Source organism: Zasmidium cellare (assembly GCF_010093935.1).
Source record: "Zasmidium cellare ATCC 36951 unplaced genomic scaffold M409scaffold_49, whole genome shotgun sequence".
Taxonomy (NCBI): Eukaryota; Fungi; Ascomycota; class Dothideomycetes; order Mycosphaerellales; family Mycosphaerellaceae; genus Zasmidium; species Zasmidium cellare.
Window position 1 is genome coordinate 114,533 of NW_022986993.1, and position 18,586 is coordinate 133,118.

At 53.6% G+C, this 18,586-nt stretch overlaps 8 protein-coding genes and 1 non-coding gene across 9 annotated transcripts; 4 read left to right on the forward strand and 5 right to left on the reverse strand.

The window, feature by feature from the left end:
- M409DRAFT_37754 (uncharacterized protein) lies at positions 1–1,023 on the forward strand (the record flags this gene model as incomplete). The annotated part of the gene is made up of 1 exon (XM_033810790.1): positions 1–1,023. The coding sequence occupies one exon, from the start codon at positions 1–3 to the stop codon at positions 1,021–1,023; it is 1,023 nt and encodes a 340-aa protein (XP_033661236.1).
- A 293-nt stretch (positions 1,024–1,316) lies between these two features.
- Positions 1,317–3,526, reverse strand: M409DRAFT_29198 (uncharacterized protein; the record flags this gene model as incomplete). Its single annotated transcript, XM_033809354.1, has 2 exons — positions 1,317–2,522; positions 2,573–3,526. The coding sequence occupies 2 exons, from the start codon at positions 3,524–3,526 to the stop codon at positions 1,317–1,319; spliced, it is 2,160 nt and encodes a 719-aa protein (XP_033661237.1).
- A 189-nt stretch (positions 3,527–3,715) lies between these two features.
- Positions 3,716–5,612, reverse strand: M409DRAFT_29199 (glycosyltransferase family 22 protein; the record flags this gene model as incomplete). The annotated part of the gene is made up of 2 exons (XM_033809355.1): positions 3,716–5,344; positions 5,400–5,612. 2 exons carry the CDS (start codon positions 5,610–5,612, stop codon positions 3,716–3,718), a joined length of 1,842 nt encoding a protein of 613 aa, XP_033661238.1.
- Positions 5,613–5,901: 289 nt separating this feature from the next.
- On the reverse strand, positions 5,902–7,146 carry M409DRAFT_70511 (uncharacterized protein; the record flags this gene model as incomplete). Its single annotated transcript, XM_033818772.1, has 1 exon — positions 5,902–7,146. One exon carries the CDS (start codon positions 7,144–7,146, stop codon positions 5,902–5,904), a length of 1,245 nt encoding a protein of 414 aa, XP_033661239.1.
- A 1,311-nt stretch (positions 7,147–8,457) lies between these two features.
- M409DRAFT_29201 (uncharacterized protein) lies at positions 8,458–10,125 on the forward strand (the record flags this gene model as incomplete). The annotated part of the gene is made up of 1 exon (XM_033809356.1): positions 8,458–10,125. The coding sequence occupies one exon, from the start codon at positions 8,458–8,460 to the stop codon at positions 10,123–10,125; it is 1,668 nt and encodes a 555-aa protein (XP_033661240.1).
- Positions 10,126–10,645: 520 nt separating this feature from the next.
- On the forward strand, positions 10,646–13,246 carry M409DRAFT_29202 (glycoside hydrolase family 3 protein; the record flags this gene model as incomplete). Its single annotated transcript, XM_033809357.1, has 2 exons — positions 10,646–10,895; positions 10,947–13,246. 2 exons carry the CDS (start codon positions 10,646–10,648, stop codon positions 13,244–13,246), a joined length of 2,550 nt encoding a protein of 849 aa, XP_033661241.1.
- A 451-nt stretch (positions 13,247–13,697) lies between these two features.
- Positions 13,698–13,798, reverse strand: M409DRAFT_t61. Its single transcript has one exon. It is a non-coding gene; the product is annotated as a tRNA-Leu (tRNA).
- Positions 13,799–14,173: 375 nt separating this feature from the next.
- On the reverse strand, positions 14,174–15,577 carry M409DRAFT_70514 (uncharacterized protein; the record flags this gene model as incomplete). The annotated part of the gene is made up of 1 exon (XM_033818773.1): positions 14,174–15,577. The coding sequence occupies one exon, from the start codon at positions 15,575–15,577 to the stop codon at positions 14,174–14,176; it is 1,404 nt and encodes a 467-aa protein (XP_033661242.1).
- Positions 15,578–17,918: 2,341 nt separating this feature from the next.
- Positions 17,919–18,575, forward strand: M409DRAFT_70515 (uncharacterized protein; the record flags this gene model as incomplete). The annotated part of the gene is made up of 1 exon (XM_033818774.1): positions 17,919–18,575. The coding sequence occupies one exon, from the start codon at positions 17,919–17,921 to the stop codon at positions 18,573–18,575; it is 657 nt and encodes a 218-aa protein (XP_033661243.1).
- Between the last annotated feature and the right edge of the window lie 11 nt (positions 18,576–18,586).

Consider the following 18,586-nt stretch of genomic DNA (forward strand, 5'->3'; position numbering starts at 1 on the left):
ATGTCCACAAACAAAGCAGCCTGGCTCCCCACCCCCAAAGCCCGCCCCCTCACTCTAAAAGAAAGCCCCATCGGAAACCCCTCCCCTAACCAAATCCTCATCAAAACTCACGCCCTCGCCATCCAACCCATTGACGGCCTCCTCCAAACCTACGCCTTCCTCCCCCTACAATACCCGACGATCCTCGGCGTCGACGTCGCGGGCGAAGTCATCGAAGTCGGCGATGCGGTCTCCCGCCTGAAGAAAGGCGACCGGGTGATCGGGACCGCTGGGGGGATGTTGAATGGAATCACCGCGGAGGGCGGGTTTCAGGAGTATGTTGTTCTGGGCGAGAATGTGGCGAGTAGGATTCCGGATGCGATGGGGTTTGAGCAGGCGGTGGTGTTGCCGTGTGGGTTGTCTTGTGCGGCGAGTGCATTCTTCAAGGAGGAGCCTTATTTGGGGCTGCGATTGCCTGGTCATGGAGCTCACGCTGGGGAGAAGGAGACGGTGCTTGTTTGGGGCGGGGCGTCGAGTGTGGGGAGTAATGCCATTCAGCTGGCTGTGGCAGCCGGTTACGAGGTTGTCGTCACGGCTTCGGAGCGGAACTTCGCGTATGTGAAGAGTTTGGGGGCGAGCGGCGTGGTCGATTACAAGGCTGCGAGTGCAGTGGAGGATGTGGCGAGGATGCTGAAGGGGAAGAAGGTTGTGGGAGCGCTGGACTGTATCGGCGGAGAAGCCACTGAGATGACAGCGAAGGCCATGGAGGACGTCGATGGAGTACGGAAAGTTATTACGTCGAAGCCACCGAACGAAGCTACGATAGAGGGTGTTGAGGTTCACTTCGTGGACGGGGCGCATTTTGGACAGTCGGATGTTGCGGAGAAGATTTATGGCGGATTCCTGTTCGATGCGCTGAATAGTGGCAGCTATCTGGCTGCTCCTGAGCCGTTAGTCGTGGGAAAGGGATTGGAGAGTGTGCAGGAAGGCGTCGATGTTGTGATGAAAGGCATGTCTGCGAGGAAAGCGGTTGTACTTCTGTGATGTGCCGCGCCACTGACAGTGATTACTTGCTTCTCGTCTCCGCTCACAGTATGCAAGACTCTGCTGAAGCTCCAACGCCAACTCTTTCTCTCACTCAATCGCGGCGAGAATTAGTCGTACGTTGAGGTCAAGCACTAATTGAGAGAAGTAGTGGGAGGCCATACAGGACTAACCATTGAAAGCAATGGATTGGCCTGCAATGATCAGCGATGACGGTTTTGTCCTTCTGACCAATGTTTGAGCGAATGCCCTCCAACATCCCTCGATTTAGACGACCTCACGAAAAGGCATGCTCATTCCTCCCTCCCATTAGCAGCATTCACCAAATTAACTTCCATACTTCTCCCCAGCAAACTCGTCTGTGCCTTCGCCTGCAACAACCTGGCAGCTCCATCAAGCGCCCGCATCGCAGCTTGTGATCCCTCGAGAATCCCAATACCATCGACTTGAACTTTCCCACCAGAACCAACCGACACCCAGTTCTGCACGGCAGTCGATCCAATACCCTCGTCGATTCTTACAGCGTCGACATCGTCACGACCCTGACGCTTTCCGGGCGCCAGAGAGATCCAGTTCGAGATGTATAGTGCCGCTGGAACGAGGATGCGGACGTCGTAGCGGGTGATGATCTTGGCGGTTCGCATCTCGCTGAACAGTTCGGCCGCATACACCAGGGCTGTTCGAGATGCGGTAGGTTGCGCTTTGAAGATAGATGTGAGCTCTTTCTTCGCCTTGCCGCTCATTCCCTGAGGCGCTGCGATGCCCACTGCATGGCGAAGGAGATCGAGCGGGGCGATTTTCAAGATCGAAGCCAGGTAGAGGTATGACCGAGTCCGACCGTGGGTGCTGCGTTTCTGAAACTCTTCCTCAACGCACTCCATGTCAGCGTCGATGGCTTGAGCGAAAGCTGCAGTATCAGCTTCGGTCGTGTTTTCAAGGCGTGACTGGTACCAGATGTTGACAGCTTCCTTGACTCGTTTTCGTTCGACCAGCAGTGTGAGGAAAGTAGTGGTCAACGCCGAGTTGCCCAGCTCTTCGACAATCTCACTCGTCAGCGGTTGTGCTATGACTGCAGCCAGGCTTTGCTTCTTAGGCGCAGCAGTCTGGTACTTGTCAAGCCATTCCGTCTCAGAAGCGCAAAACCAGAATTGCTCGTCGCATGGCAAGGTTCGCGTAAGCTCTTGCGCGGCCAAGACAGGAGGCACGCCGGAAGCGAGGTACTGTATACACTCGAAGAACCAAGAGAAGTTGATGAATCTCCGCTCCTGCTCAATGTCGGCGAAGTAGGTCCACCTCATCAAGTATACCTCAGGACCATCGGTATGAGAGTCGTCCGCAATGCGACGAGCGATCAGGTTGCGGCTGAGTGTGGCCAAAAGCGACGCGTGGTGCTGGAGGAATAGAGCATGGTCCTCGGAACCGGAAGGTAACAGAAGCATCGAGAAGAGAAGCACGCTTTGGCAAATGGGTATGTTCGGTCGGTTTGCTTCGTAGGCAATCTGCATCTCGTTAGCGGTGTCTGGACACGAGTGTATCAGCGTCGACTTACAATGTGTGAGACTGCCTTCCTTGCGACCTGCTCAAACCATTCCATGAGCTCCTGCGTGCAGTGACTAGAATACTCCGCGCCAATCGCCGCCACAGCGAGGACCAACATCCAGACATCCTCCCTGGGCTGGAAAGTCGACATGTGTAGAACCGGAAACTGCGCATGGAAATGCTCGAAGTACAGCTGAATGAAGACGTTCATCGCCTCCACGGTGGGTATGCTTGACAGTCTCGGTAGGCCAGAGCCTGGGCTCTCCCAGAATTGACGCATTCGGACGTATGTTGCCGGTTGGAGCTCAGGGACAAGCTTCGGATTCTCTGCTCCAATGGCAGTCATCTCGTTGTTTCTCTTCGGCGCTTGTCGTGCTGCGTTCGCAAGTATGGCGTCCCCATTTGAAGGCGTCCATTGAGGGGTGTCCGAAGTATCGGCGGCCCCTTGGAGCAAGCGAGAAAGGCTAGGCCCATACTCCTCGCTTCCCTCACCGCGACCGAACAGTCCCGACGACGACTGCATAAGAGCATCGACATCATCAGATCCAGACGAGGTCGGCCGCCGTCCACACCTAACGCCTCGACTCTGGCATCGACTGCAAGGTTCCTCGCCGTCGCAGCGCATCTTGGACTTGGCACACGGCCAGCAGGCGCGAGAAGTCCTGAGACGGATTTTGGCCGGGAGCGCCTCCGGCCCCGCTTTGCCGTGCATCAGAACATGTCGCTGGAGGGTGTCCTTTCGGGGGAAGGCTCGGGGGCAGAGGGGGCATGGGAATGGTTTCGCTCCAGTGTGGATGTTCTGATGGCGCTTGTAATGTTCGCGGCGGCCGAAGGATTTGTTGCAGTGCTCGCAGGCGTAGCGGCCTTCGCTCGCACCGGCGGGGCTTCCATTTTGCTCTGCTGCGGGTGGTGCGGGATCTGCTGCGGCTTCTTGGGTCGTGTCCATTTCGTCGTTTGCCTCCATATTCGACGCTTGGTCAGCCTCGCTGGCGGTGTTGTTCTGCTGTTGGTCGTGTGAGAGAGGAAGAGAAGGATGGAGGACAAACGGAAAGCGGAGGTGGGAAAGCCCGGGTGGGGGAAAGCGCCCCCGCACTTCAAACAGCAGGAACAACCAACAACATCCCGCGCCCATCAAACTCTCGTCCCCTTCCCTTCATCTCCGCTGACACCACACCACCACGTCTCCTTTCCTCCTCCAGTCATCGATCCAGTGCGTGTTGAAGAATCTGCGACACTCCTTGTATCTAGTGTTGGCCAGTATAGCTTTCAGCGACGGCTCCAGCTGCTCGAAGAACACCAAATACTGCGGCCATTCACGCAGTCCAGAACCTTCAAGCCGCTGTTCATCTGCGTCTTGATCCGCGGAGACCCATCTCATATCCACCATATTCGACTCGAGCCAGAGTGTGGGGTCGTCGTAGAACACATCCGCTTCGTCCAGATACGACTCTCGCTCTTCTGCATTCATATTGATTGGCGGTTCGCAAGTGAGTGCCCATGCCTCGATCTCAGGGTAGAAAAAGTGGCTTCGCCAAGGTGTGCTATGACATGGCATCAGGAAGCCGACAATGACGTTGGGACTCATGACCGGAGCCAGACCGTCCTCCGCTGCAGCATCAAGCCACGGCTCTTGCCTGTGTCGCAAGAAGTGCATGACATCGATGACACCCCGCTGATGTGTTGTACTGACATAGCCTGCGATGTATATGTTGGACGTGAGCATGAGCGTCAAGACCAATTGTCGGAGCTTCGACCTCGGAATCGGGAAAGGATGTAAGAACGCAGCGAGAGGTCCTGCTGCGAGAACGAGCAGCATCGGTAGCAAAGGGTAGACGAAGCGCATCTCCTTGTGTGCAATTGCTGAGAATGTCAGGACTGTGACTGTCGCAGCGAGTGCGAAAACAAATCTCGTCTGCCGCTCCACGTACTCTTTAGTGGTGGCGATATATTCCGATCGCAAGCTCTGCCAAACGCCCAAGCCAGCGAACGGTAGTGCTGTAGTGAGTAGCAACGGTAGTCCCTCGGTGAAGTAGTAGTCGATCCTGTTTCTGCCGTAGAACACAGCCAGCGACTGGATCAGGTTCAAGTACAAGAATCTGAAAGGCGGAAAAGTCCAGTCGCCATAGTAGAAGTAATCCGCGCAAGCAAACACTACAACGACAGAAACACCCACAATTGCAGCTGCAGAAACCAGCATTCCAGCTTTGCGATAGTTTCGATTACATCCCACCAATCCAGCACTGATCGCAACCCAGATTATAACATTCGTCGGCCGGATGTAAAACGCCATAGCAGCGGCCGCCAGCGCAGGATACAGTCCAGCAGGCACAACGGACACCATGTACCTGATCGTATGCAAATCAATGTTGTCGAACGTGAAAGTCGCAAGTCCAGCAAGTGACAACGGCTTCTTATCCTCCTTATCCGGTTGCAAAAACCATGTCCAGGGAAAGTAGTATAGCGAGGCAGCTGTCAATGTCGCCTCTAGTGAGTTCGAGAACGTCCGGACGGAGCAGAACCATTGCCAGGGGCTTGTGATTGTCAAGAAGAGTGTGGCGTAAGACGCCGCATGGCCTCGTCCATATACTTTGGCGCCCACTTGCCAGGTCATGTAGTCCATCGAAGCGGCGAAGAAGGCCTGCAAGATCCGTGGTGCAGCTCCCAAGGCGTTCGCTCGAACGTATGGACTGACTTGGAGAAATCGGCAAATGTGGTCCGCGGCCCTGTACGCCGCCGCAAACAACATCGGATGCACCGACGTCCTCAGACGCTCTCGCCATTCCTGCACAATCACCATGAGTCATCTGTGAAGTGGAGCGAATAGTAAGGGTACATACCCAAGTGATCCAAGCGCCACTCTCCGGCCCAAAAGCCATTTGCCACGCCGGCTCGAGGGCTTGGAAGTATTCATCTGGTTGGAAGAAGGTCTGTACGAAGTGGGCGTTGACGATGCGGAAGATTAAGAGGCCGAGGAAGATGGCGAGATGGGATGCCCATGGCGGTTGGGATGGCGAGGTTGGCTTTGGGGTTGTGGTGTTTTTGGTCGCCATCTTTTCGATGATCTCAAGTGACGAGTGATCAAAAATGACGTTCTTCAGAAGCACGCCATGATATCGAGCTGTGCTCGAGACTTGTTGGAAAGCATTGTCAGTGATTGGCATCAAGAGATGTTGTTGTCAAAAGGAGAACTCGCTAGCGATGTCCCGAAGAAGCAGGCGGAGAATTGAAAAAAGAAGTCGTGGCAATTCTGGACGAGCATAGAACGATTGTGGGATCACTAACATTTCTGAAACCAAGCAATTACATAAAGCTCAGGTTAACAGATACACAGGTCTGTTCTCACAGTCGAGCAGTGGGGATACCAAACTCTTTCTTCCACCCCGGCCAGACCTCCTCCGCTACCCTCTGCATCAACTCACACTTCTCCCACTGCCTCTCGATCGTCATCCCAACACCCGGACGATCACTCATAGTGCCAAAACCACACTGCGTCGTGATCCCCAGCGCATCCAGTGCCTCTTTCTGACTGCACCCTCTCGCCTTCGCGATAACGTCTCCCGCTGAGAGAAGTCGCTGCTTGATAAAAGCTGGATCTTCGAGGGTTGCTTCTTTTGTTGTGATGAGACCGAGCAGAACGGATTTGTCCTTTGGCAAGTGCTGGAGGGGAGTGAAGTCTCCGTGGGCGGGGTCATCCCATTCGACGGCGAAGAGTTTGTAATTTGTTTCTAGGAAGAGGCGTTGCAAGAGGTGGTTGTAGTCGCCAGGGAGTGTTGGGGAGCCGGGGATATTGCCTCGACACATATGGTGGCATACCGTCAAGTCTTCTGGGAGGCCTTTTAGGAAGCGGTTGTGTGTCTGTACGTACAAGCATACAAGGGCTTCTCGGTCGGTGCCATTGGCTTTCATCGCTTGCTCCCAGCCATCTGTATAGAGCATTGAGATGAGCGGGTCGTCGATCTGGAAGTTTCTGATGCCAGCTTCATAGAGTTCGAGGACTTCATCATGGAGAGCATCGGCGATATCGTTCAGGTATTCATCATCGTTCCTGTACCCTGATTCGGGTGTGAACGGCGTCTGCAACATTTCGTGCCACCAAGTCGGGGAGAGACAGGTCTGCTTGACGAGACCCCAATGCTCCTTTGGTAAATATTTCCTCAGCAACCGCCAGCTGTCCATATACGCGGATTTTGTACGTTGGATCTTCGAAACAGCAATTTTGCCCATGCGTCCCTCACCACCGAGGCGTTTGAAGGCTTCGTTGATGGGGAACCCTTCTCGCCATTTGCCAGTGTCGAATCTGATGAAAGATACATCGAAGCCAGAGAGTGCTTCGTAAAAGTCGTCCCAGAACACCGAGCGCTCGAACTCGCCCGTGGTAATGGGTGTGATGCCGTGCTGCAGTTGCTGTTGAACGACTTCTTGGATGCTCTGATCGGTTGCCTTTTTCAGAGCTTCTTGCTGCTCAGGCGTCCCCTCCTCAATGGCCATGGTGTCAACTGACGGTCGAAGGGCATTGCGAGCAGTAATGAGGTACTCTGGACGGACCAGAGACCCAACATGGTCGACACGGTATGGCGGTGGCATCGTTGCCAAACTGTTTCGCGTTATGAGTTGTTGTTCAGCCGTAGAGGTAGAAATTCCCTCGTTGCGACCTTCGCAGCAAATATGACATTCGTTGTCCAGCTCGCGAAAAGTCCTGGCGCCGTCATCGCTCTCGCATCGTCGGATCCTTCGACCACGTTGGACACCGGCAAGGCTCACGCGTAAGCTGGGTTAGCGATGGCTGTGATAGGTACCTACTTTTGCTCTAGGCATTTCATAACCGCGGCTGTAAGCGTAAGTCCAGGAACGTATCTTCCCAGGGCACATTCGACGGCGATAGGGCTGGCTGTGTTGTAAAACGTTGCGCCGAACACGGATCCTCTCGAGGTGCGGGACACTCGTAAATTGCTTCCGCGTATACGATCCTTTCATTGCTTCGCCGCCGCTCTGCTTCGTTTTCTGAGATTGTCTGAAGAAGCAAGGTGGTCCAGCAGGGTTTGTTTGGGCTTACGTGAATATCACAGTCATCGTACCTACCGCATGACTTTGCCAGCGGAAGGTAGAAAAAGGCCAATCATACTCAGCCATCAGCTCATCTGCCGCACATTCTGGCGAGCTGAATGTCAAGTCTGATCATAGCTGTCAATGTTTTTGACAGCGTGTGGCCAGCGTGACGTGGTGATTCGGCAGTGTTCGGAACCTGTCGCGTTGCATCTCTTGCCTTTCAAGAGATGCCCGTGGTAGTCTGAGCTCTTTGACGAGGTTGTGCTAACGAGGAAGTGAGGTTGGAAGAAGGAGGCTGCCGAGTTGTGCAACCGTGATGGCGACGACGGGATGTTTTGCTTGGCAACGTCCCAGACGCCACCAACGTTCTCACATGTACGCAAGAGACACACACCCTCCGCACACACACTCTCTCTTCCGCACATTGGCTCAGTCATGACTTGTCGGTAAAGAAAGGTTCAGGCGTGTGAAGATGCCATAAAGCATGTCCTGGTATGCAAAGAAGACCAGCAGTTGGACTCTGCGGTTGCCGAGAATTGCAGTTCACTCCTCCTCCGCTATCACCAGCTCACTATTGCTGCCGGCAAGCAGTGAAGCAATCATTAGCAGACGTCAAACATAACATGCACGCTGATATGGCCGCGCTGTGTACTCTGACGTGATGCACCGACAATCAGCGGATACCGGATCAAGGACTGACCCGTGAGCGGCAGGAACTGCGCGCTCTTGCGTGGAGGCTGAGAGCGGGTTCATACCACACGGATGGATGATAGTCTGCACCTGAACAACACGACCTCTGGGCCCAGCTTCGGTCTCGTGAGCAACATCCACCGCTTTTCCACGGAAGAAATGCCTCTACATTCCAAGAAAACAGTCCCTGTCCCGCACACGAGCGTGCCATCCTTTGTTTTCGGATCATCGCCCACCGCGTCTCTCCCGGATGAGCCCATCATCCTAGATGCTGAGCGGCCGGAAGATAGATACCTGACGTTGCAATCGTACCGACGATGGTCTCAGAGATTGGCGGCCGGCCTTCGGCGTGACGGTCTCGAAAACGGCGATAGGGTCTTGTTCATTGCTGGCAACGATGTCGCTTGGCCTGTTGTATTCATGGGTGTTCTTATGGCCGGTGGAAGTCTCTCTGGCTGCAGTCCTGCTCTGCCGGAGTCTGCCCTCCAGCGGATGGCCGATGGACTTGAACCCAAGCATATCATTGCTTCTGCAGAAGCCATTGAAAAAGCCAAGAATGTCGCAAATACGCTTGGGCGAGTGGACGAAGTGATCCTGTTCGATGGCGAAGATATCTTCTTAACGAACGAAGTCCCCGGTGACGTGGAAGATGCAGCTGGTGTTCGACCATGGCGAGAACTGTTGGCATTTGAAGGCGAGCCCTTCGATTGGACTCCGTACGCCTCGTCTCCGGATCAGATTGCAGCCATCAACTACACTTCCGGATCGACGGGCTTTTCAAAAGGCGCAGTCGTAACGCACGGTAACATTCTCGCCAACGCTGTCCAGTATCTCAAGCACCAAGAAGAAGATCCATGGTCTTTTGAGCGTGGCCATCCGGTCCTTTGGCTTTCTTGGGTACCCTTTTATCACGTTGTCGGCCAGAACCAGTTCTGTGTAATCTGTCCGAAGCGCGGGCTACCAAATTACATCATGCCTAAGTTCGATCTCGACAAGATGCTTGCCCATACGGAGAAGTACAAGCCAGCGCATTGGTATCTCATGCCACCTTTGTTAATTACCATGCTGTCGCATCCAGCGGTGAGAAAGTACGACATAACCTCAATCCGCAATGTCATGGTCGGCGGTGCTCCTCTACGACAATCTGTGATTGAGCGATTCGAACATTTCATGCCACATGAGGACTGCAGAGTCATCCAGGGCTGGGGTATGACAGAGCTCACTTGCGTGGCTGTCAATCGTCACCCGCTGGACCGATCCTCGTGCGGTACGGTAGGAGAGCTCTTGCCGAATGTTGAAGGCAAGATAATGACGCTGGACGGCCATGCCGAGGTCACAGAGCCGTACAAGCCGGGAGAAATATACATTCGCGCCCCGAGCGTGACACAGGGATATTGGAAGCAGGAGGAGAAGACCAAAGAAATGTGGTTGCCCGAAGGGTGGCTTCGGACGGGCGACTTTGGACACTTCGATGAGCTGGAGAGGCTTTATGTCAGTGATCGGATTCAAGATGTCGTTGTCCTAAAGTCACCGGCAGGAGCGTATGTCCTGCCGACGGATCTTGAAAGCGCACTTGTGAATATTCCGGGTGTGGTTGACGCAGGTGTGACATCCATTCTGGTGCCTGGAGCTTCGGAGAAAAGGTTGAGAGGGTTTGTGGCTTTGGATAGAAGCGTGAAGTTGACCAGAGAGGATGTTGTGAGGGCGTATGAGGCGAAGGTCAAAGAGCATGAGCGGCTCACAGCGGGACTGTTCGTGATTGATACGGTGCCAAAGGTCCCAAATGGCAAAGTCGATCGTGCTTCTCTTCGAGAAATGGTAGTGTGATAAACAACGAGGGTTTAGGCCATCGACTATCGATCAGTTCTTTCATCAGGCGACAATGGCAAAATAACTTCATATGATATGACAAGTGTTGTCTGGGGATAACTTGCCGCCGTGAGATGGAGGCCGGCAATTCGGGCCTACGCTCCGGCGGTCCCCACTCACTCTCCCAGCCCAGCCTCCACCTTTTTGCCCACGACATCCGCTCAGGACGAACCATTGTCATGGCAACAAACTCACAATCTATGCGATGCCAGCCGGTATGGCTCGAAAGGGAGATACTCGCCGCCGCGATGCAGCAGGACTAGGAAATACCACCGATATGAGCCCCGTGGCAGCTGGCAACCTCGAACGACGGAGCGCCTTGCTCCGCCAGGATGGACTGCACGGCAGTGAGCTAGTCTGGGTCAACAGCTTAGCCTGAAGCCTACCTCGCGACTACTTATCATTCACTCACCTCTGTTGATGATCTTCTCTCTTTCACCTACTCTTCATCCCTCCTTCTTCTCCAATTCCATCCACCATGACAGGCACAAGCTCATCAGCGTCAGCCTCGGACAAGGCGGGGACCAAGTACCAAGACTTTGACGTTGCGGACACTCTATCCAAACTCACTGTGCAAGAAAAGATCTCGCTTGTGTCTGGAACTGACTTCTGGCATCTTGCTGGTGTACCTCGCCTTGGTATACCGGCCATTCGAACAACGGACGGGCCCAATGGTGCCAGAGGAACAGCCTTCTTCAATGGTACCCCGGCTGCTTGTTTGCCATGCGGTGAGACCATTTCCCCATCTGAATGTGAATTTGCAACTTACTTATCGTCAGGCACTGCATTGGGAGCAACGTGGGACGTCGATCTCATCCACAAAGGCGGAGAGCTCATGGGCCATGAAGCTATTGCCAAAGGTGCATCAGTGTTGCTTGGGCCAACGATCAACATGCAGCGATCCCCTCTCGGCGGACGAGGCTTTGAGTCTTTCTCTGAGGATCCAGTTCTCGCCGGAACCATCTCTGCAGCGTCCGTCAACGGCATTCAATCGACCGGCGTTTCTGCGACCATCAAACACCTCGTCTGCAACGACCTCGAGGATAAACGCATGTCCAGCAACAGCATCGTATCTGAGCGTGCTCTACGGGAGGTTTACCTTCTACCATTCCAGATTGCACAGCGCGATGCACGACCCTGGGCGTACATGAGTTCATACAATCTGTTGAATGGTCTTCACTGCAGCGAGAACCCCAAACTGATCCAGCAAATCCTGCGAGATGAATGGGGTTTCGATGGCCTCGTCATGTCCGACTGGTTTGGCACATATTCGACCACCGAAGCCATCAAAGCTGGGCTGGACCTGGAGATGCCTGGTCCACCATCGCTCAGAGGAAAGCAGATTAGCAAAGCTTTGTCATGTGGGAAGCTCCTGCAGCACCATCTGGATGCCAGAGTTACCCAAGTTCTGAAGCTTATCAAAAAAGTGTTGCCTCTACAGATACCCGAAGGCGTCGAGGAAAAAACAATCGACTCACCACAGACTGCTTCCTTACTGAGATCGATCGCTGCCCAGAGTCTTGTCCTCCTGAAGAACGACGACACTGTTCTTCCGTTCAAGAAAGAGAAAACCACCGCTGTCATTGGTCCCAACGCCGCATTTGCGACATACTCCGGTGGTGGTTCGGCTTCGCTGCTTCCATACTACGCCGTCACTCCATTGGAAGGTATCAAGGCGAAGTCGACAGATGCTCAATACGAGATTGGTGCTCCTGGTTGGAAGCTTCTACCACTGCTCTCCCGCGCGGCCAAGACAAGCAAGGGTCAATCTGGCCTCGATATGAAGATCTTCTTGGATCCACCTTCGAAGCAAGATCGTACTCCAATCGACGAGCTGCACATTCGCGATACCTCAATCCTTTTATTCGACTACAAGAACCCATTACTGAAGACACATCTGTTCTATTCTGATATTGACTGCACAATCACGCCAGACGAGACCGCTGAATATGAATTCAGTCTCTCGGTTGCCGGTACCGCAAAGCTGCTCGTCGATGATCAGGTGGTCGTCGACAATGCCACAAAGCAGTATCCTGGCGATTCCTTCTTCGGCGTAGGCACGCGAGAGGAAATTGGTTCCATCAAACTCGAGGCAGGCAAGTCCTACAGCGTGCACGTTGATTTTGGCTCTCTGCCAACATTGACCTACACCAAGGAGGGTGTCACTGCTTTTGGTGCGGGCGGCGTTCGCATTGGCTTCCACCGCAAGCTCGATCGGAAAGTCGAAATCGAGCGTGCTGTTGCTATCGCAAAGAAATCCGATCAGGTCGTTTTGTGCGTTGGTCTTAACAGCGATTGGGAGTCAGAGGGCTACGACCGGCCACACATGGATCTGCCGCCTGGCAACGACGAGCTCGTCGAAGCGGTGCTCGCAGCAAATCCTAACACCGCGGTTGTCGTCCAATCAGGAACGCCAGTCACCATGCCTTGGGCATCGAAAGCGAAGGCCATCGTACAGGCGTGGTACGGCGGCAATGAGACTGGTAATGGTATCGCAGAAGTCGTGTTCGGAGACGTCAACCCAGGTGGAAAGACCAGCTTGAGCTTCCCCAGACGCAACGAGGACAACCCGGCCTTCCTCAACTACACGTCCGACGATAACCGAGTCTTCTACGGAGAGGATGTCTACATCGGCTATCGGTTCTACGAGAAGACGAAGAGGGACGTACTCTTCCCGTTCGGCCATGGTCTGTCGTACACCAACTTTGATATTAAATCCCTCAACGTCAAGGCTAGCGAAGACTCAGACGACGTCACAGTCTCTGTCCAAGTCACCAATACGGGCAAGACCGCAGGCGCAGAAGTCGTGCAAGTCTACGTGTCCCCGCAATCTCCATCCATCAACCGCCCGCTCAAAGAGCTGAAGGGCTTTGGCAAGGTGTTCTTGCAGGCTGGGGAGAGCAAGGCTGTTGAGGTGAAGTTGAGCAAGAAGTATGCGACGTCTTTCTACCATGAGGGGAGAGATGCCTGGGTCAGCGAGACGGGCAAGTACACTGTTCTGGTCGGCAACTCGAGTGCAGATACGCCGCTGAAGGGCGAGTTTGCGGTTGGAAAGACGCTTGTTTGGAAGGGGCTTTGAGCTAGAGAACAATCGCAGTCTTCGTTAATCCGAGCACGTGTTCCTTCAAGCACTCCAGTAGTAAGAGCGTAGATAGGGGAGTTTATTAAGAAGGACTATCTAGACTGCACGATAGATGAAGTTGTAGGCTCAACCGCACTGCACGGACCTACAGCCCTATTTGCTGCCTCAGGCAACTTACCCCTCCCCGTGGCTCTTTGCTCCAGCACCAAAAATTTGGAGAAAATTCACATCGATACCAATCACCCTCCGCAACCCATTTCCTCCATCCTCAGACCCAATTGCCGCTGTGCGAACATACCACGCCATAAAAAGAACGTCGTACAACATCCACAGGCCGACGAAAACGCAAAAAACGGAGATATGCATCAGCTATTCGCTGATATTTCGAATATTGACCTTTCCACATCGTTAGCATATGGTTTTCGCTGCTTTCAGGACGAGGCAAGACCCACAAGAGTGAGATTCGAACTCACGCCCTTTCGGACCACGGAATTGAATTAAGGGTGTAACTCCTTAACGTGGCGCCTTAGACCGCTCGGCCATCTTGCCGTTGTTCAGCTCACTGAATGATCGTTCGTTTGTGCGAAGACCTTGTCTGATTGGTTGGTAGGAATGGAGCCTTTAGATATATGTAGCTGAAACAATTGGAGTGGGCCCCGTGGAGAGCTTCGGCACGACCGGGTTGATCCTTTGGAAGGCAGTGAGGTATTGCAAAAACAGTACTCTTATGACTTACCAATAAACGAATACAACTCAGTAACAATGCCGTTTCATTCAATGTGATCGATCATTTCGCCAATCGATCGAACTGCATTTTCAGCACACTCCGCAAGCAAAGTTTCTCTACAATCGGCACAGAAAGGTTTTATTTAGCTAAAGTCGTACATTCGTGCTATTTACTTTCGAGTATCTACAGTTTGTACACTAAGTAATCGTCTTGGCGAAGTTGCTCACGTCCGCCTTGATATTCGCATCTTGCGTTCCAGCCGCCGCCAAAGCATTCAACAACGCAACAAGGATAGGCTCCAGCTGAGCACCCAAGGCGATGGGGTTCAAAGTACTATCCAACTTTGTCTGCTGAGAACAGCCACTCGCCACGGTTCCCGCAAAAGCACTGTTCACGAATTCAAAGGCTCCGGGGAAACCCAGAACCTCCGTCGTGGCGTGGCCGCCGTTGGCGTAGGTGACGAAGTCGACGCTCGCACCGTAGCCGCACCACTCGTTGTAGAGCGTCGAGGCGTTGGCGTATGGGATGATTTCGTCCGAGGTTGCGTGAAAGAGGTAGACAGGTGCCGTGGGAGTTTCGTTCGAGAAGCGGCCCATGAGTTGCTGGTCGAGAGCATATGCCAAGACTGGGTCGTAGAGGATACGGTCGCCTTCGGTTTGGAATTCGATCGATTGCACGGATTTGAAGGGGAATTGGAGGAGGTTGGCGACGCCGCAGTTGGCTTCGGCAAATGCAATTTGGGAGGCTCCTTCGGTTGTGACGATGCTGTCAATCTTGGGTTCGAGAGTGGCGCCGTAGGCGGATGGGGAGCTGAGGCCGACGAGCGCTTGTGGAAGGAAGCCGGAGAAGGCGGTGCCGTCGATGAAGACTGTAGTTCCTGTCAGGTTGGCCGGGGTGCCGCCCTGTGCCCAGCCTTTGATGTTGAGCTCGGGTGCGTATGTGGGTTGAAGGCCTGCTGCCCAGCCGGTTGCGATGGCTCCTCCGCTGTAGCCATAGCCGACCACTGCTGGGGTGGTCGTTGTCAGGCCAAGAGTGCTGCCGAAGTTTTGGACTGCACGAATGCTGTCGAGGACTCCGGTGCCTTCGAGACGGCCGGCACCGAAAGCGGCATCTGGGCCTTCGTAGTCGGGAGCGGAGACGATGTAGCCATCGATCAGGAAAGCTTGAAGTAGGAGGAACTCCACGGAGGAGATGATGTCTTCTTGTGGAGCGCCTAGCTGGTAGTTGTAGGAAGGATCACACTTGCCATCTCGGGATGAACCATCATAGGCTGTGTGGAACGAGACGAATCGGTCTGTCTTGGCTCCTGTTGGCACAAATACAGTCGTCACGGCGGAAATGGCGGTTCCGTTAACCGCATTGGTACGGTACAGCAGTTGCCATGCTTCAACTGGGTTCGGAATGAATCCAAAGAATGAAGTTGCCACTTTACGCGACTTGAGGACAGTTCCAGGTGCCGAGGAGTCGATAGTGATTGGCGCTTGGTAGAATGGGTCGTCTTCAGGGAGCAAGACTGCACGTGTACCAAGTGATGCTGGTCGAGCTGATACCAGCGGTAGCACGGCAGCCGCAATTGAAACGATAGACTTGATGTTCAGCATGTTGGCTGTCTTCGCTCAGCGAGTGGAGGAGGATCTGTTCCAGGGCGCCTGGCCTGGAACTCCATTACAGTGGGCGAGTAAGCGCTATATATGTCAACGTGAAGTGGAAGCCGGCACTGTTGCTTCCGTGCATGTGATGGGCGGTCCACCTCGGCGCCAATATATTTTGCGCATGGAGAAGTGACGCTCGCTTCCAGGCTGGGGCTCTATACGAGATATGCGAAGGGCTAGTTCTCCGCTCGTTCGTGCCTCCATCACACTCTGTTGTATGGGCGGAGGATGCAAATGCGGCGGGCCGAGTGCAGATCCCCGAGGTACAGACACGCTATTGCGGACGACAAGAAGTGTAAAGTGCCTGCATAAGCCTGGGTTGCACGGCATTAGTTGTATTGGCAGCTCGAGCTGGACGACGCTCCTTGTCTGGACAATATCCCGGAAGGTCATGTTCGGCAGACTTGTTCCTCACTGCTAAAAGCCGGACGGAGCATTTCGAAGGCCGTGATGGGGTGCGGCTGGAGAGCGCTGGCATTTCAAATCGGTGATGCATGGCTTAGCATACTTGTTCAGGCGGAAAGTGGCTGGTCAGTATATTGCTCAATAGCTTTCGTCGTCTAAAGCATGCAATGAACGCTGTTCCAAGACATGTTGGGCTCGTTTGCCAGAATGCCGTGGCATCGCTTGGGCGTGGAAAGCCATTGTACGGCCGAACGCGATGACGAGAGTTGGTCTCGTGCCTGTCTTCGTGGACCTGAATGTCTGACTTATTATTGACGAAAAGAGGACGATTCTGTCTTGATGAGGGAAGAAAAGATACGAAGCAGAAACGATGAGAAATTGGAATGAGGGGATCACCGGGGCAGTGACTGGTCTTGGAAGGGCGTGAACTCTATCCTGTAGAGATCAGCAGCGACGAGACTTCATCGTCTGGAGAAGCTGGAGAAGGTTGTATACGGGTTGACATCTCGCATTTGGCGTGGGAGTATCGTTGTTGTGTTGTTGCGCTGTGCAGGAAGAGAATGATGCAGGAGAGAAAGATGGGAGGAGAGAAAGATGGGAGGAAGAATTGAGACCGTTGCCTTCCTGGATGGCACAGACCATCACCAACGTCACGCCTCCTGGTTTCTCGTCCGTGACATCTCGAAGAGCCTTTCTTGAGAAACGAAGCCGGCAAGACTATCGATATTCGCCAAAGGGCTTTCAACTTCTTGTTCACGATACAAGTGCAGGGAGAGGGGGGAAAACTGCATATAGGTATTCTCATTGTCTTCTTCGGAGCCGAGGCTCGAGCTTCAACTGCCGCCTCTTCGCCAACGTCTTGCCTCCTTTCTATCCCCAACAACATCACCACACTTTCTCGTCACGATTGCAAAGTATCGTACTAGCACCAAAGGCTTCAGCCTTGAAGCTTCACACACATGTTCAGCTATGCAAAGCCCGGTTGACGGCAACAATGTGCCCATGCGATGACATGTTCTTCCCACATGCATCGCCACAATCCAAGCCATCGGTAAGCACATATGTTTGACCTCACAGCTCCTGTCGACGCACGGACGCATTCGCTACTACTCAATCCAAGCTATAGGTGATATGTCATTTTCACAGCTCTTTCTGCTTCTGGCTATTGTCGTGGCTGGCTGAAGTGCAGAACTTGATAGCTTGTCTTTCAGCCAAGCTGCAAGACATGAAAACTCAGCTCTTTTGCAGCAGAAACGCCATGGTTCTCGCACAATTATGGAGCGTCAGCGCCACCAGCTGGACAGACGTGACAAGCCTCTTGCCGTACGACTGAGTCAGAATGCTCGCAAGTAGAACGAAGCCCACCTGCACTACAAGCAGTGACTCCATCGCTCGGACGAGTTCATCACCAATGAATATGCTTTCCTGGTGGACGAGCTGAAAGTTCTCTGGGAGAGTCTTCTCTGTGAGACCAGCAACGGCTGATGCTCAAGCTACAAATAATGCTACAGAAGGGGAGGAAAGTTCTCCCAAGGACGCAACCGTGGCCGAGGTCAAGAAGCGTGCTCTGCGATGTCGCAAACGAAGGATGTTCGAGTAGACAAAGGCGACCTTCGACAATCTCGACCGCTTACTCGACGATAGGAGCACTGGTGCCGTAGGTGCTTGGAAGCTATAGCTCTCGCTCCTGTCACGTCATGCTCCTCCCTCTAGATCCACAGCTGTCCGACAACGCAGGCCTCGTGTGCACTGCATCTCGTTCATCCTGCAGAAATGAGTAAAGCTGACACTACATTGGGCTACATAAATCATATCTAAGACCTTCTCTTGCGCCCTACTTCTCATAATTTTTGGATCCTTGGGAAAAGGCACATTGTCTCCAACGATGCCAGACCCATCAACGACCTCTTGGGGCCAATCCAACCAATTCCTCCAGCGAGCCTACGATCTCACTGGAGCTGCAGACGCAGAACAATTGTACAATGAATGGGCTGATTCCTACGACTTCGATATTGTTCATGAATACGCATCTCCACAGCGAGCCGTCGAAGCCGTAATCAAGAATCTCGATGATAACAAGCCAAACTTCAAAATCCTCGACGCAGGGTGTGGGACTGGCCTTGTCGGCGATGAGTTCAAGAAATCTAGCTTGAACGGTAAATTCACGCTTGATGGACTGGATCTCACACCAGGCATGCTCGCCGCCGCCCGCAAGAAGAACATCTACACCGACCTCGAAACCGCCGACTTGACCAAGCCCATCAATCGCACAGACGGCAGCTACGACGTCGTAACGTGCGTGGGCACGTTGACAAAGGGACACGTGGGGCCGGCGGTGTTGAATGAGTTTGTGAGGGTTGTGGCGAAAGGCGGGTTGGTCGTGGGGACGGTGCATGAAGATATTTGGGAGAGTGGGGGGTTCAAGAGTGTCGTGGAGGGGCTGGAGAAGGCGGGGCAGGCGAGTGTTGTTAGTACGGATGGATTTGGTATTTTGAAGGGGGAGTGGAGTGGAGGAATCATGCTTGTTTTGAGGAAGAAGTAGGGTGGTGAACA